Raw genomic sequence first — 27943 nt, 5'->3', positions numbered from 1 at the left:
AGTGTACTTACTTATTCAGACCTCAACCGACGTAGGCTAAATGTTTGAATGACCTAATTACTATTGTAGATTATTCAAACATATGAGGTTTCATTACAAAATAAACAAGATATTAAAGATGGATGTACTTGGAGACCTTGAATGGGCAAAAGCTCCATCTGACTCAATAAAAGTTTCTATAGAACTCTCTCTCTCTCGCTTAGATTAAGCGATAACCTTTAATAATTCAACAGTTTGCAATAGTCATCTGAATGAAAGTGCTGACAGAGGTTTTCCTCATGTTATGCATGAAATTAGCCAGCACTGATAAGGTAAGGAATGCCCCATCCGTTTCATATTGAGATGTTCCTGTAGTAGTCATGTAGGCTAACTGACTGTGATATTGGCATCTTTAGGGAATCACTGATCAAATTAACTGTTTATGATTCTTGAGGTTGAAGCCAGCGGGAAACACACATTTCGTTGTTATTTAAATGAAGATGTAGCTAGACGTTTTCCCTTTTTATTCAGATTTCGTTAACTTTAAATATATGTACTGTACGTATAAGTAAGGCCACACTCTCACCTCTCTGTCAGACAAGCACAATCATATTTTATTTGTATAAATAATAATAATAAACTCATTGCTTAAATAATATAAGAAAGGCCCAAAATGCAGATGAAGTGGTATGAGGATCATATTCTCAACAGAGAGCAAGAGCAGAATCAAGTAGCTTAATGATTTTTTCCCCTACACTCTTAAAAATAAAGGTGCTTCAAAAGGTTCTTGAAGCGATGCCATAGAAGAACCATTTTTGGTTCCACAAAGAAGCATTCAGTCAAAGGTTCTTTAAAGAACCATCTCTTTCTTACCTTTTTGTAATCTGAAGAACCTTATTTCGCCACAAAGAACCTTTTGTGAAACAGAAAGGTTCTTCAGATGTTAAAGGTTCTTTATGGAACCATTTAGACAAAAAGGTTATTCTATGGCATCGTGAAGACCCTTTATTTTTAAGAGTGTAGCTGTCTTAAATAGCACATGAAATTAGAGTTTGTAGAAATTAGAGCACAGCCCACATTTTTAAATGTGTGCTCAAGTTCAACATGCACAGGTTGGGTAGAGTGGATGTAAAAAGGTGAAGGGAAAACTCTGAGCACTTCCAAGTAACTGACTTGCATTGTCAGCAATGTGATAATAAACTCAAAAAAGTGTGTGTGTGTGTGTGTGAACCTGGTATTTATCACGTTGTGGGGACCAAATGTCCCCACAAGGATAGTAATACTAGTAAATGTTGACCTTGTGGAGACATTTTTGAGGTCCCCATGAGGAAACAAGCTTATAAATCATACAGAATTAGTTTTTTTGAGAAAGTAAAAATGCACAGTTTCCTGTGAGGGGTAGGTTTAGGGGTAGGGTTGGTGTAGGGCAATAGCACATACAGTTTGTACAGTATAAAAACCATTACACCTAAGGAATGTCCCCATAAAACATGGAAACACAACATGTGTGTGATGAGCAGATACAGTAATGGCTGTAAAAGAGGCTCATCACACATAGGCTACACACACACACACACACACACTTTTTTGAGTTATGATGTGTTTGTTCACTCGTCAAATGGCTTAATGCCAAATGTGTTTCAAATCAGTAGTTTCTTTAAAGCATGGGCACAGCAGTATGTTGCAAATCAATGCTTAAACCAGCAAAACAATACCTTCACAATATATTTCATTTCCCTATAAAGGACTAGGCCTATATTTGGCTAAAAATATATATTTTAGAGGATGTGACGTCAATAATATTCCCACCTATTTATGGCTCAGTTCCTCTCTCACACTTTCACTTTACTGACAGATAAATAGATCCAAACGCCTGTACTTCTCTTCCAACACTGTTTTTATTTTTAATCTTTCTTTTTCTTTCTTTCTTTCTGTGTTCCACACAGTGTTGGAATTCAAGTTTGCATGGAAATAATGCCTTCAAATGCAATAAAGAATATATTACAACCAATCAAAAGATATTTACAGTAAATCATATTCATTGATACAAATGTGAGACCTGAGTTTATATCCAACTACTGCAACTACAACAGAAGCACACTATCTTACTTGAACACTGCCACACTGTTTTTTTTACACACTTTATAATATTTCTGAATGTTGCACGTCCGTTAATTTGCAAGGAACCGGCTCCTATTTTACTTAAATTCTGTCTTTGCATTCATGCTTCAAGTAAACTTAAGTCAGTCAGCTTGCATGATGTTAAAGGCTTTAAGCACTTGAGCAGGGCGCCTCATTGATCGTATCCTCCGTTTGTGGGCGTCGCGCCGCAGCGTGTCTGAAACAGGAACTGGAGCCGCTGTCATTCAGCTGAGCGCACAAAGGTGAGCGCACCGTCAGCCATATTCCCACCGCCGGACTCATTTCCTCGGAGGGAGGGGAATCTTCTGCCGAAGCAGGACTGAATTGGTTCACCGGCTCTGGTAAGATTTACTCCGATCGATTATCGCCTGGGTCAAAGACCACAACACGGTTACTGCGTCTATCATTCATGCGTCTCTTTGTACTGACGCCGCCCAGAGAGCTCAGAGAGAAATCTCTACAAACAGGTGTTGCGCTGATTATCGCGGTGGGGTATAGCTTATCTTACTACACAGATGGGGCGTTTTACAATCATGAAAAGGAAAATGACAAGCATCCCATTTTTATAGGTAGGCTATGACTAACGTTACCAGGTGGACAATAAAAGCTCTATGCAAATTTATGTTTAGATAATGAGTGACTACGCATGGGAACTGAGAACGGTTTTCAGTTCCATTTAGTAAAAATATCGTGCGGTTCCGTTAACGGTTGTCAGAAGTGCATTCTTCTGACGGAGCGAATGCATCAACCCAGTTAAATACTCCCAGCAGTGTTTCACAACGTCCATTTTCAGCTGAACGCGGCATTGTAGTTCGAATCCCGAACGAATGACTCTTATGAGCCAGTTACGTTTAGTGAATCCAAAACACACCTGCAGCCTTACAAATGTAACCCAGCTCCCAAGTGAATGATTCGTATGAGCCGGTTCCTTTTGAATGAATCAAAAACATTGGCTACAGTTTTTAGTGAATCAATAAATACAGCGCGAGCCGTGAAATGATTCCCGAATAAATGACTCTCTTGAACCGGATCTTTTTAGTGCATCAAAACTCACCACACGAAAGTCATATGACACATTACTCAACTGTGTGCTAGGCTATTAATTTTGTCATGTCCGACTCAAAATGTGCCAAAACTGATAAGCTGCGTAATGTTGAAAAAACCAGCATATGCTGGTTAGGTATGTTTTGACGCTGGGATGCTGGTTTAAGCTGGTCCAGCAAAAACCAGCAAAAGGACCAGCTTAAACCAGCAAAGGACCAGTTTAAACCAGCAAAGGACCAGTTTAAACCAGCAAAGGACCACTTTAAACCAGCAAAGGACCAGCATAGGACCAGCTTAAACCAGCATAGGACCAGCATAAACCAGCAAAGGACCAGCATAAACCAGCATAAACCAGCAACGGACCAGCATAGGACCAGCATAGGACCAGCAAAGGACCAGCATAAACCAGCAAAGGACCAGCATAACCCAGCAAAGGACCAGCTTAAACCAGCAAAGGACCAGCATAAACCAGCAATGGACCAGCATAAACCAGCAATGGACCAGCATAAACCAGCAATGGACCAGCATAAACCAGCAATGGACCAGCATAAACCAGCAATGGACCAGCATAAACCAGCAATGGACCAGCATAAACCAGCAATGGACCAGCATAAACCAGCAATGGACCAGCATAAACCAGCAATGGACCAGCATAAACCAGCAAAGGACCAGCATAAACCAGTATCCCAGCGTCAAAACATACCTAACCAGCATATGCTGTTTTTTTCAACAGGGATATCTATAAAATTAAAATGATTAGTTACTGACTGGTTGTTAGATGCATTTTTTTCCTGTAATTTAATTAATATAGGCTATTTGTATAATGAAAAGTTACTGTGTAAGCATAACATTTAAAATGTAATGCAATTTGTTTCTGTTTCGTTTGATCTAGTCTATTTAAAGTGACATTTTAATAAAACATCATCATTTAGAGATAAACCGCTTAGGGCAGCAAATGTGACGACAAAATATGTTTCTTTCTTTCTATTAGCCTATTGTTAGTGGGAGTGTTAAAGTTGTTCCTAACTTAGTCTGACTCCATATTTGCCCTCATAAACTTTAATACAAACATTTCTAAACTACCATAAATGTCCAAACTGTATGTTCTTCGGAGTCGTCTCATATAGGCTACATACCCACAATTAGTTAAAAATTTTCTGTGATTATGTGAGCATCTCGCATGATTCAGTTACCGCTACATTTAATAACCGAATATTTGACTTCATTCCTATCAAGCTTCGGTCTTTGGGAAACAGAGACTGCAGCAAATATTTGTAGAATGGGGTGGGGACTTTAAATTGAAAGGCGGTGTTACCTCTTTTGGGTGAGGCTGTCACAATCTTGAGTTCCAGTTTTTAATCGTGATTCCCGTGGAGTGCGTCAGGTTTTATTCTCAGCGATGTTTAAATGACAGACAGACTTGTTCGTGAGTCATTCTCCCTAGCGCTGCTCAAACGCGTTTCTCTTCTTTCTGCTTCAGATTGAGGCTCCGTGGAAATACACAATATTCCTTGACAGAAGAGAGCTACAACAGGATTCAAAATGCCTAAACCTGTAAGTATTTACTGCGTTTTATTTAATTATTGTTAAAGTGTTTACCCGTTTTATGTATAGAAGGTTCAGTATGATTGTTAAGTGTGTTTTTAACTTCTGTTCAGTGTTTTGAAATATTCAGGAGGATTTCTGGTCTAATAAAAGTTTTGTATCGTGAATTTATATTTCAACTTGAAAGTCTGGTTCTTAATTGCTAAACCATAAATCTTCAAACCATAGTTTCTAAATGTTGAAAAGTTGTCTAAACAATTGTTGTATTAGCCAAATGAGGTCAGTTCTCATTAAGTTACTTCGTTCTTAGAGGCACATTTATTTGTTTTTCGAGGCAGAGTTTATAGGGTTTATGTTTCGTTTGCACCTACTTTTGGCTTGTTTATCCTCAACAAAATTGTAGTAGGCTAGTAGTGAGAATGTTTGACTTTTAATGTATGAAACAAACTCCGTATTGAATGTTATCTGTGTTTGCTTATAAACGCTCTTAAAACAGCAAGTGCAGCCTGAAGCATGTTGTCAGTTTATTTAAGATGGTAACCGGGTTCTCAGGAAGAATACAGAGGAAATGACATCATGGTGCTTTCCTCAGAGCTCATTCCTCATTCATCCTTGGCTCTCAGCACTGTCTACTGAAATGCTGAATAGAGCTGCTTGTTTTTGGTGCCATGACCCGTGGTGGATTTGAGTTCAAACGAGTCATTTTTCAGTCATTTAGATGCTTTTAAATTGACATAGGCAATAAAGTACTAATTATCTGATAAAATGGTGTAATTTGTAAGTTAAAAGTTTTTTTGTTTCTACACTGAACCCCCCATAAAGGTATTTTGTGGGTTTCTGTTCTCTGTCTTAATATTTTCCTTCCTGTTTCATAGCATGTTTCAGGTGTGTCTAAAATCGGCACTTTCAGCAGCTGAGGGTGTTTCCTCTTAAATCTTTGTTATCATTTGTTCTGCTGAATAATTGATGACTAGACAATGCCTGTTACGCCCTTTGGTGATGCAGCACAAAAGCTCTTTGTGCTGTAATCAATCCTCATGTTCTCTCGGGCTTTAGCTCAAACCAGCTCAATGAAAGACTAACAAAGGACCAGCATAAACCAGCAAAGGACCAGCATAAACCAGCAAAGGACCAGCTTAAACCAGCAAAGGACCAGCTTAAACCAGCAAAGGACCAGCTTAAACCAGCAAAGGACCAGCTTAAACCAGCAAAGGACCAGCATAAACCAGCAAAAGGACCAGCATAAACCAGCAAAGGACCAGCTTAAACCAGCATCCCAACGTCAAAACATACCTAACCAGCATATGCTGTTTTTTTTCAACAGGGATCTCTATAAAATTAAAATGATTAGTTACTGACTGGTTGTTAGATGCATTTTTTTCCTGTAATTTAATTAATATAGGCTATTTGTATAATGAAAAGTTATGCTTACACAATAACATTTAAAATGTAATGCAATTTGTTTCTGTTTCGTTTGATCTAGTCTATTTAAAGTGACATTTTAATAAAACATCATCATTTAGAGATAAACAGCTTAGGGCAGCAAATGTGACGACAAAACATGTTTCTTTCTTTCTATTAGCCTATTGTTAGTGGGAGTGTTAAAGTTGTTCCTAACTTAGTCTGACTCCATATTTGCCATCATAAACTTTAGTACAAACATTTCTAAACTACCATAAATGTCCAAACTGTATGTTCTTCGGAGTCGTCTCATATAGGCTACATACCCACAATTAGTTAAAAATTTTCTGTGATTATGTGAGCATCTCGCATGATTCAGTTACCAGCAAAGATAAGTTAATGTAACTCAAGACATGCAACCCTTAAGTGTTATAATTTTTTTGTCCCTACTTTTATAGTAAATGTCATCAAGGCTACATTTCAACATGGGCTCCTTTACCTATATATTTAGCAAAAAATGTAGCAATACATACAATTCACTGCAGTTCCCAGCTGAAATCAACACTAGTGGCATAAAATGCCAATGCCTTTTAATCCGTTTCACACAAATTATGATTACACTGGCAGATTGTCGATTAGATAAAGACTTAATTAGATAAAGTCTAATTTTCTCACAGTTCCTTGCCTTGCAAAAGTGGCACGGTTGCTTAACAAATACATTTTTTTTTCTGTCACATTTTGCTTGTGTTAACACTTTTGGTTAGGATTCAGTGTAGGTCTTACATTATTTGCTCAATAGAGCATTAACTGTTTAGCACCACTCACTAGACATTTCATTTCCAGACTGCCGCGATGCATACAACAACCAAAGTAATACATATCACTCACTGAAAAATTCACTTTGAAAGTGTTGTGAAATGTGCAAGAAGCAACGTAATATCATTTTACATTTTTTTTTTCCCCCAGTGAGCCTGGGTTGCAACATTTTCAGATGATAAGTATAGGTTTTGAATAATTAGATGCTTTCTTTGCTGTTGTTTTGGCCCAGCTACTATGTAATTCAGGAACAACTTAAAATAAAGTTAATGGTTTAAGAACTGTAAAAATCTCCGATTTAGATTTCTTTTAGAGTGCATATTATAGAGCGTAATCGATTGGTCAGAAGCTGACTTGACATGTTGTCTGTAGATCAACAGTAAATGCATGTGTCAGTGATGTTACATATTTCATAAGCAAAAAGCTTTTAGTACTCATTCAGAATTTGAATCACCTTGTAATGTAGATTATTTAATGTAGAATCTGAGCTTGGTGACTGCTCGATTTCGCCAGTATATTGGAGCCAAAAAAAGTTTGTCGGTCAGCTAAAACCTTTTTGAGAGCAATGCAGAGAAATGGTGAGACTCTATTAAAATGCAGCCTGATGTAGGAGGTGGACCACTGAGAGGATGTTTCTGAAAGAGACCCTTTGTTTTGCCGGGTAAATGGATACCCCGCAATCTCCCCCTCTTTGGCGAATTGGATGCCAGTCTTTAAGCTGAACTCTTCACTACTAGATTTCAGATGTACACAGCGGCCCTATGATTCCATATATATATATATATATATATATATCAAGATTATTATTATTATTTATTAGTGTTAATTTGTAATTGTATATTTGTTTATTTATTAACTACCACCAACCATGAATGTCTGTGTGATTGTGTGCTTACTGTCACAGTGCTGTGTTCAGGAAAGTCTCCAGCAGTTGTCTTTAAGCTTGGTACAGGAAGTTCTTGCCATATAATAATGCTTGTGGCAATGATTATTCACTAGAACTGCTCATAGTCATTCTCTATAAACTGTTATGTTGAGTAGGACTGAGTGAGCAAAAAAGTTATGTTTGATCATATTTATAGTGTACATTTATTCATTTAGCACATGCTTTAATCCAAGGCAACTTGAGAATGATACCCCAAAAAAATCAATCAATCAAAGTAAGAACAGTAGTAGTGCTTCCATACATTAGAAGAACCAGAGTAATACCATGCTAGAGCAGTAGATGTAGCTGTTCTGGTGATGGTTGGGAGTTTGTTTTTACACTGTCTGTGGTAGTTTTGGGAAATGACCACACTGTGATGGCATTTTCAGGCATGTGGTATTATTATATCAATATTTATGTGCGGTATTTAATGTTAAATAGCTTAAGCTGTTTTTTTTTTTTACACACAGAAACTGTAATTTCAAACAAAGTTGTCATTGCAAGAAGAATGTTATATATTATATTTTAATATTATAACAGCAATTACTGTCTTTCAAATTACATTTTATTTTTTATATTAATTCACCAAGTTCACTATATGACTTTTCTCCTTTTATATTCCATGGAAGAAATGTGGACTGGTACCATTAAATGATCATAAAAGCAGTCTGTATGACTTTTATATTTGTTTGGAAAAAAGGACAAGTACATTCTTTAAAATTCCCCCTTTTGTGTTCCATGGAAGAACGAAAGTCATACAGTGTGAAACGATGCGAGTGTGAGTAAATGATGACAGAATTGTCATTTTGATATGAACCATTTCTTTGTTTTTGTATTGGTGGAAAGGGTGGAATCTGTGTTGTCTGCTCTGCTTTGGTCTGAACTCTTGTGTGAGTTTCTGTTTTGGTAGTTATGAAATTTCATAGTGGGCCATTTGTTTTAAAGCATAATTAGAAATTATTATTATTTCTTACCAGACAACAGACTCATTGCTCACACCCAGTATGGTGTGTCTGTGATTCTCCACCAGTAGTCTCTTCACTTATTTTTGTTCAGCTGCCATCATTGCTAACAGTTCTCATGGTAATCACATAAATATGGATCTCTGAATCAGATGTGCGCTTAACGATTGTGCTTTACGATCTCATCGATTGTGATTCTGGTCTATTGGAAATTCCTCTTTCTCTGGATGAGAACTAAAATGAATATTTTCCGCATAGATGTGTGTGTGTATGTATGTGTATATATATATATATATATTATATATATTATTATTTATTTTTTATTTTTTTGGGGGGCTCTCACAAATGATTTCTTGTTCCTTGATTGTTTTGCGTCTGTTCATTGTGAGGAAACGCCTCTGTTTCATGTTTCTTGGGAAATTGCTTCAAAATGACTCTGTTGTCCCATAAAATGGTGCAAATTTGATTGTAGAGCAGTTTCAGCCTTTTTCTTGTTGACTTAGTCCTGTCAAACATTAACAGTAGAATAGATTGGCATTTCCCCTTTACAAATAGTGGCTGAGGCGCATTGTTCTGTGAAGCTACTCCTGCTGTTTTCCCAGTTTCTTTTAAGCCATGTCTGCTTCAAGAACCACAGTCAGGGTCATCAGCTTGCAAGCATGCTTGTGATTGTCTCATCATTGCAGAATGTATTACCTTTGCCTCTGAAACTGCTTCTATAAAATGGAAACCATAAAATCCAAAGTTGTAACCATCTTGTAATAGATGACCATTTTCTTCTGAGCTGTTTCTGTATTTGGCAACACATGTCAACAGTGGTTGCTAATGTCATTTTTTTTTTTTCTTTCTTCAGGTAAATGTTCGCGTCACTACGATGGATGCGGAGCTGGAGTTTGCTGTTCAGCCCAGCACAACTGGCAAGCAGCTATTTGACCAGGTCTGCAACTAAACAGCTAGACAAGAAATCGATTAACAAGCATTGGTTAGGGTCGGTGTCCAGTGGTTTCATATAGTTTTCAGAGTGTTAGCTTAAACATAATTTAAGAGAAATGGCAGAAAACATTAAAAGTTTATTACATGCAAGAAAATGCACTGAAAATATTCTGTCAAAAAAAGATGGCACATTCTGTACTTTTTTTTTTTTTTTTTTTTTTTTTTGCCAAAAACACAATACGGACCTAAAATATGAACATAAACCGTAACGTAAAGAGATGAAATAACAGGAACTTTGACTTGGGGGAAAAACTTGTGTGCACATGATATGATCCAGGTTTCATTTGTTATGTAGGCATTGTCTGATGATTATATATTTTTTCTTTTTTTCAAAAGAGCACAGTTGATGAGATACGTGCCCCCACTCTGATGTGTAATGAGATGCATGCAGAAAAATGCAGACTTATTCGCAAACTCTATTCATATTCGCTTTACCTAAATGGGTTCCAGGGATGTCCCTACACTTGTTTTTTTTCTTTCTTTCAGACACAAGTCCCAGTAACTCCTTTTCTGATTACCTTATTCTAGCCTGAGAAACATTTTCACTGACAATATCTCAGTCATGTGTCCCAAATTGTTTGATTAGAATATGGACTAGCACAATTGGCTTTTAATTACATTAATGTAAAACGCATTGACCGAACTATTCGTTTTATGACATTAACAGTTATTTTGAACAAAATTTGAACCTTTTTTTTTTCCAGCAGATATTTGGCCGAAATTAAAATGTGAAATATATGAAAAAGAGGCAATTGATTTGACTTCGAAGTTCTGGTTGTGTAACAGTTGTGTACACAATCAATCATTTTAATCCCTCAATGCAATCTTCTCATTCTCTTCCCACAATTCCTTGATCTTAAACAAATCCATGTCCCTCAGCTGAAGCAGAGAGGAAAAAGATTGTAAACGGTTATTCAGAGAAATGTTTTAAGGTAAATCAAGAATTCAAAAGATAAATTTACATTTGGTTTCTTAGTCAAATACGTGTTGCTCAAACGAAAGCAGGAATGCAAAGATGGTACATTGGTCAAACACAAAAAAAAAAGAGCAGGAGGAATTTTTTTTAAATGTAATTTTATATTGGATTTGAATATAAAATATATGAAACATTAATTTTTAAATAAAGTATTTTCAATGATTTTATAAATATGAATGTATATAAATAATCTTTATTTTTAATAATAGCAACAACCAGTTAAGGACGTCACAGAACAAACTCCGACTTCACTGGGCATCCGTCTGTTTGTAGCACCAATGCCTATGACCTAATTTAATTACCGGCTTGGTGACATGGGTTAATCCCCTGCAAATAGAAGGCCCAGAACACAGCGGAAACCTCGCAGGAAGCGTTTTTCTTCTTTAAAACAGTATATCCCTTGATGCATGACTCACTGACCATTGCACTGATGTGCTCATTGACTGCCACGACTGTGGAAACAGTGAATAAGGGCCGTCCCTCTCTGATCACACTCTAGTTTTCCCATTCGGACCAGAACCCACAGCTGAAGTGGTCTCCACTTCAGAGTAAGTGCTCTTAAAAAGCCAGTCATGAACTGTGGATGGCACAATGCATAGATGAGAGGTTTTCACTGAAGCCTCTGGCAGACCAGCTGTCCATTCTGGCAGGCGTGTGCAAAAAAAAAAAAAACACTTCAACATCCCATTCTTTTCCAAGTCCAGAGCATTATGTAATGTTCTTATTAAATATATCTTAGCAGGGTGTTTAATTTAAATAATGCTGATGTTACCTAACTTCAGTCTTGGAAACTGGTGCCGTGACCCAGGTCTGGGTGACTCTTGCATTTCTTCTTATTGGGTTGAAGCATACCTATTGTTAAAACTGGTCATTGGTATTTTTTAATAATAATAATAAAAAATAAAAGTATTTTAAATTCTAGGTATTACTCTACTTAGGTTAAATAAATTTTCTCAAATAGCTTTGACAGTGAGGTTAGACATGCTTATAACCTGTTGAGCTGGTTTACGGCATTTGTTGTGTCCTTGTCACCAGCTTGTTTGGAATAAATTTTTTCTTTTTTTCCTGGGATATTGTATGACTGTGAATGGTCATAAAAAGCCATCAAAGTACAATAGAAGATATGATTGGTTAAAGAAAAAAAACACTGTTGAAATTGTTTTTATCAAACGCAGATCTGTAAAACATTTGTCATGAGTTGGATTCTGTTTAGATTTGTGAACTGAAGTGTTCTCCTCTTATGTTCACACAGACGAGAAATACTGTTGTCAGTTCTGTTTGGAGAGCTAAATACGATTGTTTATATAAACACTTTGGTTGGTTACTAGACTGACAAGCTCCTTTTATAACCAACAGGAAGACTAAATCTAAAAGCATCACAGTTGGAAACTAATTGTCTGTGATGTCTGATTGGCATGCGTATGTGCACGTGCTTCAATCAAACTTAAAAAAAACTGAACAGGAAGAAGAAAACAGGACCCAGAGCATTTGAGACATGAAAGCATCTGGAGAAAATGCAACCTATTGGGTGTTTAATTTAAATAATGCTGATGTTACCTAACTTCAGTCTTGGAAACTGGTGCCGTGACCCAGGTCTGGGTGACTCTTGCATTTCTTCTTATTGGGTTGAAGCATACCTATTGTTAAAACTGGTCATTGGTATTTTTTAATAATAATAATAAAAAATAAAAGTATTTTAAAATTCTAGGTATTACTCTACTTAGGTTAAATAAATTTTCTCAAATAGCTTTGACAGTGAGGTTAGACATGCTTATAACCTGTTGAGCTGGTTTACGGCATTTGTTGTGTCCTTGTCACCAGCTTGTTTGGAATCAATTTTTTCTTTTTTTCCTGGGATATTGTATGACTGTGAATGGTCATAAAAAGCCATCAAAGTACAATAGAAGATATGATTGGTTAAAGAAAAAAAACACTGTTGAAATTGTTTTTATCAAACGCAGATCTGTAAAACATTTGTCATGAGTTGGATTCTGTTTAGATTTGTGAACTGAAGTGTTCTCCTCTTATGTTCACACAGACGAGAAATACTGTTGTCAGTTCTGTTTGGAGAGCTAAATACGATTGTTTATATAAACACTTTGGTTGGTTACTAGACTGACAAGCTCCTTTTATAACCAACAGGAAGACTAAATCTAAAAGCATCACAGTTGGAAACTAATTGTCTGTGATGTCTGATTGGCATGCGTATGTGCACGTGCTTCAATCAAACTTAAAAAAAACTGAACAGGAAGAAGAAAACAGGACCCAGAGCATTTGAGACATGAAAGCATCTGGAGAAAATGCAACCTATTAGTATATTTGCACCTAACATTTCCTGCAGTGCAGTTTTGTGTTTCAGAAAGCTACAATTGGCACACATCCTGTTATTTATTCATTTTCGGTGGTTATGCCTACTGAATGTGTGACACTTACTAGATCAGTATATGTTTTATTGTATAAATTTTTTCATAGTATCACGTAAAGAGGACAGGAGCACCATAGCTCAGTATGTTAGCTAACCATTGGGTTGTGTCTCTCTAACAATAGCTCTTAATCTCTATAAAGTTTTAAAGTTAAAAAATGTACCTCAATTTGTGTCAGATTAGTTGTATGCCATGTTTCAAATGTACACTACCATTCAGAAGTTTGGGGTCAGTGATTTTCTTAATTATAAATTGCATTTTAATGAATATTAAAATAGACAACAGTTATTTTAAATTGTAATAATATTTCACAATTTTGTATCTCATAAGAGCATTAAAAAAAACTTTTGAACAGTGGTGTAAATGTTAAAAAAACTATTTTTTGCATGCTATTGAGATGTCGAACTAAACTCCAGTTGGACCAGCAGGTGATGGCCACTGCATGAGAGCTGCAACATTTGCCAAAACTGTAATTAATACCATCGTGCACAAAGCCTCTGGGGAAATTGTGTACGTGCATGTAGACTCATTGAAATCTAAAGTTTTCCCTTCAGGGCCTCTGGTGCTCATCACCCTTCACCCCTGCAAAAGCTAATGAATGTGAATGAGCTAATGATCTATAGTACTTGGTGATGGGAAGAAGGCCAAAATATGTATATTCCGTATTTACTGTGGTATGTTCTTTCAATATGGCATTTATTCAGTTTTCGTGGAAATGTAAAGCAGTCAGCAACAGCTTAATAATTTATTGTGTGCTAAAAGGTGTCTTTTTTTCCCCTAACAGGTGGTGAAGACCATCGGTTTACGTGAAATATGGTACTTCGGACTACAGTGTATGGACAGCAAAGGGTACCTTACATGGCTGAAACTTGATAAAAAGGTAATTGTGCATTTAGCAAAATCACAATATTCAGATTTTCTCTAGAGAATGTGTTTTAATGGACCTTAGTAAGGGTTTTCGTTTCATCCACATAAATTCAAAAGTGTCTATCCTAATTACAGTCCAGTACAGTCTTCATAAACATATCTGAATAAGTATTTGACATTTTTGATAACATATAGATTATCAGTTTTTTTTTATCACCTGTTAGACTGACAGTCAGTAGGTTGAACATTTGAATTGTTTCCTCGTTGTCTTTGTACAGCTGATACAATATACTTCACAGGAAAGCGGATTTCCTCATACATGAAAATGACTGACTTTTTGTGAAATTGAATTACATTTTTTTTCCCCCCAAATGTTTTAGTCTGTTGATTTTTATTTTTAAAAATTCATTATTAGAATAAGGATTAGGCTTTCAAAATGCAAGCATGAGCAACACAGCGCAGTGTAACTGCAATCGCAGGCCTGCTTAGTCCTTTAATATAAGTTGTAAAATGAATATCAGGAATGAACCACATCTGAATAAGTATTTGACATTTTTGATAACATATAGATTATCAGTTTTTTTTATCACCTGTTAGACTGACAGTCAGTAGGTTGAACATTTGAATTGTTTCCTCGTTGTCTTTGTACAGCTGATACAATATACTTCACAGGAAAGCGGATTTCCTCATACATGAAAATGACTGACTTTTTGTGAAATTGAATTACATTTTTTTTCCCCCCAAATGTTTTAGTCTGTTGATTTTTATTTTTAAAAATTCATTATTAGAATAAGGATTAGGCTTTCAAAATGCAAGCATGAGCAACACAGCGCAGTGTAACTGCAATCGCAGGCCTGCTTAGTCCTTTAATATAAGTTGTAAAATGAATATCAGGAATGAACCAGATTTATAATGAACTTTATCGTCATGTAGACTAATTTGAATTACTAATTAATATAATTTACAATATGAAGAGGACACTTTTACATCCACATGGTAATAAATATACACCGAAAACCCAAACCTCAAAGTGTAGCTATAAACTGCTTAAAGCATCTGTATTTAGTCAGACTTAGACCAGACTACAAACTGTTATGGATATAGAACTTGAATTGTGCGTAATAAATTGCTATGTGATTTAAGTAAGATTTTTATATGACTTTGATTTTACTAGCTAGCTATGGTCAATATACAGTGTCATATAAGGACTGTTATTTTAAAAAGGTGTGAAATATTTAAGCAAATGCAGCTCATAAGCGAGATTTTAACCCACCATAAATTAGGAGCGGTCAAAGAAAAAGTGAGATTTTCAGGAGAAGAAACTTGTTTGGTTTCATTCCACCCTTAAACACTCTCTAAATGAAGAGATGGGAGAGAGAGCACTTCTTTAACCCTTAAACACCCACATTTGATAAAATTGGTTTGTTTAGTGTTGATGGCTGAATGTGCAGTTACTTAATTAAGAAAAAAAAAAAAAACACTGCTCCAATTGTACTCAATTCGGGCTGCCCAAAAGCTATTATGTTTATATATGTGCTGCATGTTTCAGAGTGAAGCACGGCACTGTGTTCATTTACACACGAGCAGCTCATGATCTGATGTTTTCAGTGTCTCAGAATGGCTCCGCTCACAGTAAATGCTGCTCAGTGTGAACTCCTCTTGGAAGAACGTAACATGGATCAACTTCCTTCCCAAAATTGGAATAAGAAGCTCTTATGAACCAGCCATTGTAAACTAAAGAGAAGCTTTAAGGGCTGTCTGCAGTTTTGCTCCAAAGTAAAAGCTGGCTGGTTTAAAGTTTGAAAATGAACTAAGTAACACACAAAAATAGTGGAATTTATTTTAATAAATGGAATGTTTATTGTATTATTTTAAAGTGAAATATTACAAAGTTTATTTTTTTTTTATTTATGATATTTCTATTTATCGTTATTAGTCAAATTTATTTTTAATGAAAACTTTTTATTTTTGCCTAATTGGGCGGCACTACAAACAAGCACAGCAAAACTAGAGCTCTTTTTTTTTTATTACAATTTTTTTAAATTAGAGTAACTGCGATTTCCATTTCACACTTACTTGGGTTAGAAACCGGCTCAGATCGATCCTCAAGTAGGGAAAAAAACTAACAAAAAAAACTCCTCTCCCCGCAATGCTTCCACATCTGTCACATACTAAACAAACACATACATACAAATAGCGTGGTTTCACTAAATATGAGCACTCTTGCTCTTGGTCCAATCAGATTAAAGGACCAAAACTAACTGGCATATAAATAAAAACATTCAGTTATATAATGGTATATTAATTTAATAATGCTATGTATATGTTGTTTTCAGTGTCTCAGAATGGCTCCGCTCACAGTAAATGCTGCTCAGTGTGAACTCCTCTTGGAAGAACGTAACATGGATCAACTTCCTTCCCAAAATTGGAATAAGAAGCTCTTATGAACCGCCATTGTAAACTAAAGAGAAGCTTTAAGGGCTGTCTGCAGTTTTGCTCCAAAGTAAAAGCTGGCTGGTTTAAAGTTTGAAAATGAACTAAGTAACACACAAAAATAGTGGAATTTATTTTAATAAATGGAATGTTTATTGTATTATTTTAAAGTGAAATATTACAAAGTTTATTTTTTTTTATTTATGATATTTCTATTTATCGTTATTAGTCAAATTTATTTTTAATGAAAACTTTTTATTTTTGCCTAATTGGGCGGCACTACAAACAAGCACAGCAAAACTAGAGCTCTTTTTTTTTTATTACAATTTTTTTAAATTAGAGTAACTGCGATTTCCATTTCACACTTACTTGGGTTAGAAACCGGCTCAGATCGATCCTCAAGTAGGGAAAAAAACTAACAAAAAAAACTCCTCTCCCCGCAATGCTTCCACATCTGTCACATACTAAACAAACACATACATACAAATAGCGTGGTTTCACTAAATATGAGCACTCTTGCTCTTGGTCCAATCAGATTAAAGGACCAAAACTAACTGGCATATAAATAAAAACATTCAGTTATATAATGGTATATTAATTTAATAATGCTATGTATATGTATCCTACAAATATCTCCTTGGCCTAAATGTACTGAAACGTATTTCGAGTACCAATACATTCATGAGTTGTCAGCAAAAGCTCAGTATGAAATCTTCACACTTTTTTGCAGGTCTCCTCTCAGGATGTGAAGAAGGAGAACCCTCTTCAGTTTAAGTTCCGTGCCAAGTTCTTCCCAGAAGATGTAACCGATGAGTTGATCCAGGATATCACTCAAAAGCTGTTCTTCATGCAAGTAAAAGACGGCATTCTGAGTGATGAAATCTACTGTCCACCAGAGACTGCGGTGCTTCTGGCCTCCTATTCAGTGCAGGCCAAATTTGGTGATTTCAGCAAGGAAGTGCACAGACCTGGATACCTGACCTCAGATCGGCTCCTGCCTCAACGGTGAGACAATAATAGACTGGCTTAACTGGGGCATGTCTTCCTGGAAGTACAGGATTTGAATTCTGCCATCATTACTCATCAGCACTTGGTTCTGGATAACAGATAAATGTTTAGAAACTTAGAAAATGAGTCTTTTGTCCCTCCTGTTGTTTCATTGCAGGGTTCTAGACCAGCACAAGTTGTCACGGGACCAGTGGGAGGAGAGGATTCAGGTGTGGCATGAGGAACATCGTGGAATGCTCAAGTAGGTTGACATCCTCTCAAAAGTTATCGTTATAGTTACAGTATCTTTACAGCTATCGTTCTTGGTGTGAATGGGCCTCAATGCCAAATGTAGGTTTTAAAATGTCAGTAGATGTGGAAATGAGATACTAACACTTTAATCAATTGGTCAGTCAAGCACATTTATTGATTGATGCCTAATAATTGACTTAAATGACTTGCTTGGTATATCAGTGGTTTGACGATAGTATACCATGCAATTATAGACGTCAGTTGGCAAGTTCAATGTAAACTGTAGGTTGTTTATGGTTGCTAACGTCTCAACTTTCCATATTAACATAGAATTCACCTGAAGTGCAATCGCAGGTGTGCCTATATTAGCTGTTTTACATCTAATTTGAACTTTTGGTTCATATTAAAATTGCATATGAAAAGGAAATAATAATTTCAGGGTTATTTAATATTATTGACGTGCTATCAGTATTCATTAATATTTTGAAAGTCTTTTTATTTTTTATATTTACATTTTCATTTTAGTTTTTTTTAGTAACTATGATTGATTTTATTTTATTTTTTTACTTTTAGTAATTTAAGTGCTTCAATTAAAATGTATTTCAGTTAGTTGTACAGACAACATTTTTTTTTTAACGTTTTTAAATCTAATGTTTATTTTATTTCCATTTTATTTTTAATTTTCTAAAAAAAAAGTGAAATTAAGTGCTTTTAGTATTTAATTTACTGGATTGTCATTTTAAGCTATATGTAATATGATTATGTAATATATAAATATTAGATAATGTGTAAAACTCTAGTTATGACTATATTGTGATATACTATTACGTAAGGGATAATGTACATCCAGCCGGTTGTTATCGCAGAATAACCCCCGACAGGGTGGTTATTCTGTTATAACATCCGGCTGGATGTACATTATACCGCTAATTACACGGCTACTTGCCACATAAGTAAATAATTAGACACAGAATATTGATTTGAGTGGAAATATTTGAATGCAAAGCTTCCGTGAACAAAGCAGTTGCTAGCAAGCGGCAAGATCAAACTAGACGGTAGGGCTGCACAATAAATCAAATTTCTAATCGCAATTACAATTATGGATGCCACAAGTACGTAATCGTTCAAAGCGGCAATTAATCGTTCAAAGTCCACTTATGCTATTCTGCACGCTTAAGATATGTTTTTTTTCTTTCTACATGTTATCTTAAGGGTTTTTCCATTGTTTTAGTTTTAGTATAACATTATAATACCATTCATATTTTTATATAATTTAAAGAAGAAACCAATCCGATGTATATATGACATTTGAGGCTTAATACTATAGAAAAGCACTAAAGGTGTTTCAGTTAGTGTTTTCAGCTTGTTTATTTTCATATAAAAATATGGCATGCAGTTGCGTCAAACAGTGGTATAAACATCATTCAGTGTAAATTGTGATAATCATAATTAATAATCGCAAATTACAGTTTCAAGGGAATAATCGACAATTATGATTTTTGTCATAATTGTGCAGCCCTACTAGACGGACATTTAAGGGATACAGTGCAGTCATACCACTTATTACACAACATTTCACCACATAAATAATTATGGCAATAAAACATATTGATTTAAGACAAGACATTTTTAAAATCGTACCAGTATGCTAGTTATATCTTATAATCCGTTACAGTGTACAAAACAACCGTGGCAAAATGGCAGCAATACTGGTCTGCGATACCAGGATGACATAATTAAATAACTGTACATATAATATTTAATTTGAATATTTTATTGGCTAACCAAACGCAAAGCTTCCACTAAGAAAAACAGTTCCTAGCATGCGTATAGCGCCGACTTCAGTTACCCGGATGAGCCTGTGTTATCAGCTTTTACCGGTTGTTATTGAGGGATAACAGACCTCGGAATGTCGCGACTGACCAATCAGAATCAAGTATTCCACAGAGCCGTGTAATAACATAAAATAACATATACTATGCTAAAAGATTTTGGTCACATCATCCACCAACCTATTACAAACTGAAAGGGATCATTCGGTTTTATTCTCTGTTCTTAGAGAGGATGCTATGCTTGAGTACCTGAAAATTGCTCAGGATCTGGAAATGTATGGGGTGAACTATTTTGACATCAAGAACAAGAAGGGAACACAGCTGTGGCTGGGTGTGGATGCCCTGGGCCTAAATATCTATGAGAAAGAAGACAAGTGAGTTCAGCCTTTCCTTGCATTCATTTGACATTATTCACATCTGAACTGCTATTTCAACTTCACTGTGTCTTCAGCGTGTTCTCTCTTCTTTTAAGTATGATTTAAGTTCTCTCCCTTTACACTGTGGCAATACCATGGTAAAATAATAGTATTAGATGGTAATACTGTAGAATTTACACCGATCTGTGAAATGTAAGCTATTAAGGAATAGGTTTTGGGATTTTTTTTTTTTTTTTTTCAATGACATGTTGTGATTTAGTTTGACTTGAGGACATTGTTCTTGGAACACGGTGCTCTTCTATCCACGAACAGAGATCTCTGTGTGTGTGTGTGTGTGTGTGTGTGTGTGTGTACACAGTGGCGGCTAATGGCTTTTTCCCCACAATGCCCTCTATTTTAACCATAGCAACAAAGACTGGTTTTTCAAGCTGTGCAGTCCTTGAAAACGTTGGGTGCGGATTGTGAATGTGACTGAGAGAAGGCTCCGCAAGTACTCGCATGTAAAGATAAGAAAACCATGTTGCACAACAACCCGTGAAATAGTTCACATTCATTGGATCTTTGCTTGTGTTGTTGTGTTAGCTGTGCTCTTTCAGCTTCAAGGTATCTGCTGAGTGGCCCATATCCTTCACATTTGTTTCAGATGAACTGACCTGAACTGACAACGTCAGTCTCCAAAAGCATGTAGTCATCGTTTAACAATGATAGCTATGATGAGAAATGATAGAGAATTTAATAGTCAATGACAAAATGCAGTAAAAGGTGTTTTTGTGTACTTTCTCTTTCCATTATCCCCATCAAATGAATGTTAGAACAAATTCTTGAAGGAAGAACAAACAAGCTTCTATTAGAATTCTTATGCATTACCATTATTATTATATTATTGGGTAACACTTTATTTTACAGTATCCTTGTTGCACATGTTACATGTACTTACTATAGTAATAACATAAGGGATGCAAAATTACAAGCAACGAACCATAAACCAGACCTAACCCTACAGTAAGTACATGTTGTTAATTAATATTACTCTGTACTTGTTTGTGTAATTACAGTAGAACAAGGACACCTTCAAACAAACCTATAATTGTTTAAAATATAATCATTTATTTTGATTTTAATACAATTTAGCATTTTCCTTCATTTAAAAGGTAGAATAATCGATTAAAAATATTGTATGCCTTGTGTCCACAAGAGGAAAATCTAAGCAAGCACGTTTTAGCAGCTCTATTCCACCTAGACAAAGTTACACGACAGTCTTTCTGGAACTCTGTTCCCACAAGAGCCAATCGAAGCCAAGCAAGAGACGTTTTATAGACCAAATGTACAAGCATTGCACTACGAGGACAAAAACTATGGCCTTTTTAAAATAATATAAATTATATGAAATCGAATAGTCAAGATTGTATTCATTGTTGTATTATATCCCCTCTTCACGAAAATCAAAGTAGTTGCAAATATAAAACATTAAAATATGGAATCTGTAAACCAGACCTAACCCTACAGTAAGTACATGTTGTTAATTAATATTACTCTGTGTACTTGTTTGTGTAATTACAGTAGAACAAGGACACCTTCAAACAAACCTATAATTGTTTAAAATATAATCATTTATTTTGATTTTAATACAATTTAGCATTTTCTTTCATTTAAAAGGTAGAATAATCGATTAAAAATATTGTATGCCTTGTGTCCACAAGAGGAAAATCTAAGCAAGCACGTTTTAGCAGCTCTATTCCACCTAGACAAAGTTACACAACAGTCTTTCTGGAACTCTGTTCCCACAAGAGCCAATCGAAGCCAAGCAAGAGACGTTTTATAGACCAAATGTACAAGCATTGCACTATGAGGACAAAAACTATGGCCTTTTTAAAATAATATAAATTATATGAAATCGAATAGTCAAGATTGTATTCATTGTTGTATGATATCCCCTCTTCACGAAAATCAAAGTAGTTGCAAATATAAAACATTAAAATATGGAATCTCAATGGAAAAGTATTTTCAGTTATTATTATTAATAGTAGTAGTACATTAAACAATCATATTTGCTTAAATTGTTTAAATGGTTTAACTTTACAGTAAGGTCACATTAGATAACATTAGTTGCATTACTTAACATGAACTAACAATGACAAATACTTCTAAAGCATTTATTAATCTTAGTTAATATCCATTTCAACATTTACTAATACATTATTAAAATTAAAAGTTGTATCTGCTGACATTATTTAATGGAAATGAGTTGACATTAACAATGAACAGTTAATGAATGCTAACAAAGATGAATAAATACTGTAACAAATATGCAATAACTAATGTATTGTAAAGTGTTATCATTAAAATATGGTTACCATTATGATTTACATTTTAGTTTTTTTTAAGAGTATTTAATCAAAATAAAAAAACAATTGAATGAGCTACAAGTGCACGATCTTACATACCATTTTTATTACCATTAATTCTAACCATTTATATCAATTGTTTTAGGGATCATTTGTGGTGTGTCATGCGAGGTGGGCCACAATAGCTTTGTGTTCTCTCAGCTACGCATAGAGACAGTGTGACATGCATGTTTGAAGGCGTAGTTGTAACGACACTCCCATGAGCTTCACAAAGAGATCACACGGCACACTCCTTACTGCGATAATGTCATCCGCTCACGTTAATCACAGGCCCGACCTTGTCTTTACATTCCTTGAGTATCTCAGCGTTGGACCGTCATGCCTGTGCTACAACATTCTCATTGCATTACAAACTCATCTCGGTGCTAATATTTAGAATTTTGCTCAATCAGCAACCGGAGACCTGATTGTTGTCATCCATGTCTTTCTATGGGGATTTCAGGTTTTATCCACCCTACAATGTTTGTTTTGCGTGCCTGTATGTTCGGGAATGAATACCTAACATCTTTCATGATTTCATCATTGTCTTTACAGACTCACTCCGAAAATCGGATTCCCCTGGAGTGAAATAAGAAACATTTCCTTCAACGATAAGAAGTTTAGCATCAAGCCTATCGATAAAAAAGCTCCAGTAAGTGAAACTATGATTGTGACACAAGCCGCCTTCATACCTCACAGTCCCACCTGAAACTGAAAAACTGCTTCGACGAGAATAAAACTTGTTTTATTCCACTCTAATATACAAACAGTTTTGTCACACCAATGTTTGAACATCTAGGATTACATTTGGGATACAAAATCCAATTTAAACAGCTTTAGGATTAAAACAAAATGTTAAAGAAGTGTTATGATGAAAAACATTAGTCATTATTTGCTCCATTTGGAAATTTGAGACATTGAGCACATAAACTGTGTACAAAATGTTGTTGAAGCACAAAATGCTCTTTAAAAACTTTAGACATCATGCTGGATAACATAATTATCAGGTTTTACAAAAAAAGGGTCTCATACCAGATAGTTTTTATTTCAGCTTCTCTAAAAGGTTCTGTTATGGTTAAAAATGCTAAATAGCTGCTTAACTGGTGGTCTCAGACTTTTGGACCACACTATATCAGTGTGACAGTGTTGTTGTTGCTAATTAAAACTAAAATGATTATTATTGTTAATTGAAATAAAGCTAAAATAAAATATTAGAAATATCGCTTAATTAGAAATGTTGAATAAATGAAGACTTGTGCTAATCAAAAGTAAATAAATTGACAAAAAGATTGAATTCAAGATTTGGAGGTCATTTTAAAAAGCTGACCATTTTTGAATGGGAACAACAATTAGATTAAGGTTATTCAGCACAGCACTATTATAAATACCATTAGAGTGTATAAATGACACTGAAACAACACCGCAATTACAATCACAAACATGACAAAACGATGGTGAGATGCTTTCTAGGAACTGCTTCAGCTGTGTTTTGACACACAAACACTAAATTACTGTAACGTCTGCAGAGTCATTAGTTTTAGCTGGGCTGTTTTGGCTGATAAACACCAGCAGTCAGTGTCCTGTGACAGGCTGGCCTTCATAGAGCATTATCTCTGTGCGTCAGAGCCGGTCTGTCTACGGCTGCTCAGAACAACAGCTTTCTGTAGGTTTTACATTTACATTATCACAGGACTTTATTATATAAATACACAGAGTTATCAGTCTGATCAAAGATCAATAAATTGAATAGTTTATAACCCCTGCATCTATATATCTCGTCTCTTCCTCCTTAACTCTGCAGGATTTTGTGTTCTACTCCCCGCGGTTGCGCATTAATAAACGTATCCTACAGCTGTGTATGGGGAACCATGAGCTTTACATGCGCCGCAGGAAGCCGGACACCATCGAGGTGCAGCAGATGAAAGCACAGGCTCGAGAGGAGAAACAACACAAACAGATGGAGAGGTGAGAATGAATCACCATGGTGACGTGAGGACTGATTTTGTCTCATCAGCAGATGCTGCGCTATATATAAGAGACCATAATCTATGGAAGCATCCTATTTCTTAACTAGAAACTTTGGCTTGCCAAAGCCTGATATGAATTGAATTTTGTTTTGTTTCTTGTTTTGTGTGTTTTGTTTTGTTTTGCTTTGTTTTTTGTTGTGTTTTGTTTTGTTTTTTGTGTTTTGCTTTGTTTTTTGTTGTGTTGTGTTTTGTTTTGTTTTTTGTGTTTTGCTTTGTGTTTTGTTTTTTGTGTTTTGCTTTTAGTGTTTTGCTTTGTGTTTTGTTTTTCTTTGCTTTGTTTTTTGTGTTTTGTTTTGTGTTGTATTTTGTTTTTGTTTTGTTTTTTTGTTGTTTTGTTTTGCCTTTATTCAACTCCAGTTGGTTTGTTGCTGCAAAATACTTTCCAAATGGCTGGCATTTAAACAGTTTTTTGTGTTGTGATTGGCTGATCAAAGTTCACATTGCTGCAGATCAGGGTGGGCCGAGTGAGTGGTCGTATGTCAATCTACTCATGTTTGTGACATCATGAAACCCTAAAGATCTCTGAAGAAGCTGTTTGTGCAGCTGGTTAAGGAGCTTTGAATAAATAACATCAGACTATGAGCAGGGAAAATTGAGTTTTGTAATATATGACCACTTTAACATAGTCTTCCTTGGCAGGTCAGAATGAGAGATGCCTTTTGGTATGGGTATAGAGCGACGTCACTGTGCATCTATTTTGTTGTGTCTTATCTACAGAGCTCAGCTGGAGGGTGAGAAGAAGAGACGAGAGGCCATAGAGATAGAGAAAGAGCAGATGGAGAAGGAGAAACAGGATCTGATGATGCGACTGTACCAGTTTGAGGAGAAGACCAAAAAAGCAGAAAAAGGTAAGGCGTCAGGGTCTAGCGTATTTGATGTTAATTAGAAAAATATAAGAAACAATCTTATTTTGATTTGTTTTAAAATATTTTCATGTCTAATGCAAGATGATTGTATTTCATGCGTTCACATAACCAGATAAAACAGCCAACATATGAATTCTTTAGAATGTGAGGAAAATGTCAAGCTTTATCATGTTTATATATTTTTATTTCAGAAAAGACTTATGTAAATACAGTCACTTTGGTCTTTTCAGTTTATGTAACCTTTTAGCTTGTTACTCTGTAAAGGAGAGATATTATACTTTGATCATGAATGTGCTCAAGCTGACAATACCATTTGCCTGGCAATACAAACACAATATGGTGTCATACTGCACCTGTTACACTGTCTCCGCTGTTCGCATGTCATGTTTCTTTTGTGTTTGCCACAAAGCTTGCCTTTCTGATATTCAGTATTAGTCTTCATTTTTAAGCAAGGATTTTTTTTCATTCAGAAATTTCTAAAACAATATTTATTCTTTGTTTTTGTCATGGAAACGGTAAAATATGTGTTGTTATTCTGGATTGAATAATGTTACTGAATCTTGTGGCCATTCATAGCAATCTCTGTCTATACACAGTCCAACAAAGTTTTCTGAATGTCTGTTTATGAGCTCTGTCACAATATTACATCATTTCTGCCTTTTTCATCAGCTTAAAGGAAAATTCTGTCACCGTGTGCTCATTCTTAAGTCTTTTGGGGCCTATATGATTTTTATTTCCATGGCGCACAAAAGGAATTGTATGAAGCAGAAAGTCCAAGCTTCTCTGTTTACATACAATGAAAGTGAAATGGTGTCCACAGCTGTCAAGCAAGAGTTCAGTGAATATCAACTGCTCTTCACACAAAGCTATCGTATGGCTTCACATAATTTGTAATATAGTGAAAGGGTCATAAGTACTTTTATGGTGCTTCATTGGGCCTTTCTGGAAATTGACAGCCCTTGGTTCCCATCCACTTTCATTGTATGGATTTCTCATTTGTTCCAAGGGAAAAAGGTCATACAGTATTTGTAAGGACATGAGAGTGAGTAAATGACGTATTTTGAATTTTTGGGTGAACTATCCCTTCAAAGTAGAATAATTACAGGGACTGAAACTTCTTAAGATGCATCAATAGTTACTCTTTAAATTAAATCGGGATGCATGTTTTCAGACCTGCAGGAGCAGATGCAGAGGGCCATGCAACTGGATCGTGAACGGAGGCTGGCAGAGGAGGAGGCCGCAAGATTGGAGGCAGAGAGGCAAGCAGCACTATTCGCAAAGGAGGAACTGGCCCGTCAAGCCCAGGATCAGCTGAAGAGTCAGGAACAACTGGTGAGAGCCCAACACACTTTCTCTCAAAAATTACTTTGCCTTCATACGTTTTTTTTGGTTTTGTTTTTCCGTTTAAAATCCTCCCCATTCATCTCTCTCAGGCTGCTGAGCTGGCAGAACATACTGCTCGTATTGCACTCCTTGAGGAAGCCAAAAAACGCAAAGAGGAGGAAGCTATGACATGGCAGAACAGAGTAAGACATAAACCCATACTGGAAATAGGGATATCACCTTTTTTACCCCTGATGAGTTTGCATATCTGCAGCTATTATCCATAGCTGTGGTGAATTCTTTAGTTCTTCAATAATTGGATTGGTAGTCTGATCTCTGTGGTGTTGGACTGTGTTCTTCCAGGCACAAGAGGCCCAACATGACCTGGTGAAGACCCGCGAGGAGCTTCACACGGTGATGACGACGCCGCCTCTCCCTCCACCACCACCTGCATATGAACCTGATGAGAATGAGTATGAAGATGGGGAGAGCAACAGTAGCTACAGTGCAGACCTGCAGACAGGTGGTATCAATGACCACCGCTATGAAGAACAGCGAATCACTGAGGCCGAGAAGAATGAACGAGTTCAGAAACAGCTGTTGGTAAGTATAACATTGCAGTATCAACTGGTTGAACTTTCCTAGTCTCCATATTAGAGCTTAGGGCAGTGGGAGCCAACCCTGCCCCTGGAAAGCTACCTTTAGTTCCAACTTTGCTCCAACACACCTGCCTGTTATTTTCAAGTAATCCTGAACACCTTGATGAACTGGTCCAAGTGTGTTTGATTAGAGTTGGAGCTAAACTGTGCAGGAGGGTAGCCTTCGAGGAGCCCTGGCCTTGGGTTATTACTGAAATCAATATGATTATTGAACACATAATAGTGTGTATTCATAATAGATCATATTAGATGATATTCTAGAGTTTAGGTGTTTCTGTAATACAGCCCCTGTAAAGCTACCTTCCTGCAGAGTTTTGTTCTTGTGCACACGTGTCAAATTCCACTCCTGAAGGGCTACTGTTCTATTAGCTGGTTCTGATGTGTTTAATTAGGGTTGGAGCTAAACCAGGGCCTTATCCGAAATCACCCCCTATACCAGGGTTGGCGAACTCTGGTCCTGGAGAGCCGCAGCCCTGCAGAGTTCAGCTCCAACCCTAATTAAAACTCACCTGCCTGTAGCTTCCTAATAACCCTTCAGACTTTGATTAGCTTGTTCAGGTGTGTTTGATTAGGGTTGAAGCAAAACTCTGCAGGGCTGCGGCTCTCCAGGACGGACGTTCGCCACCCCTGCCCTATACCCTCATTCACTATTCGCTACATTAGTCCACTAATTCAGTTCAGAAGGAGTGAATGAAAATTTGGACTCTGAGTGCACCGGAAGGACTGCTGC

At 36.1% G+C, this 27943-nt stretch overlaps 1 protein-coding gene across 2 annotated transcripts in view; it reads left to right on the top strand.

Annotated features, from left to right (window-relative positions):
- Positions 1-2276: 2276 nt before the first annotated feature.
- Positions 2277-27943, top strand: part of LOC107549516 (ezrin-like) — a 29307-nt gene continuing 3640 nt past the window's right edge. The window contains exons 1-13 of one of the 2 annotated variants that reach the window (XM_016230630.1): positions 2277-2462; positions 4646-4719; positions 9668-9751; positions 13991-14086; positions 17237-17511; positions 17672-17755; positions 19805-19951; positions 22894-22990; positions 24140-24303; positions 25083-25213; positions 26403-26563; positions 26665-26757; positions 26918-27157. In XM_016230630.1, coding sequence (XP_016086116.1) covers positions 4708-4719; positions 9668-9751; positions 13991-14086; positions 17237-17511; positions 17672-17755; positions 19805-19951; positions 22894-22990; positions 24140-24303; positions 25083-25213; positions 26403-26563; positions 26665-26757; positions 26918-27157 — 1584 coding nt within the window. In that variant the 5' untranslated portion in view covers positions 2277-2462; positions 4646-4707. Of the gene's footprint in view, positions 2463-4522; positions 4720-9667; positions 9752-13990; positions 14087-17236; positions 17512-17671; positions 17756-19804; positions 19952-22893; positions 22991-24139; positions 24304-25082; positions 25214-26402; positions 26564-26664; positions 26758-26917; positions 27158-27943 lie in introns of those variants that run through there. The other variant, XM_016230631.1, reaches the window with a different exon arrangement.

Source organism: Sinocyclocheilus grahami, unplaced genomic scaffold (assembly GCF_001515645.1).
Source record: "Sinocyclocheilus grahami isolate Dianchi unplaced genomic scaffold, SAMN03320097.WGS_v1.1 scaffold374.1, whole genome shotgun sequence".
Lineage (NCBI taxonomy): Eukaryota > Metazoa > Chordata > Actinopteri > Cypriniformes > Cyprinidae > Sinocyclocheilus > Sinocyclocheilus grahami.
The sequence above is the reverse complement of the archived record's forward strand: the minus strand, read 5'-3'. Positions and strand labels throughout refer to the sequence as shown.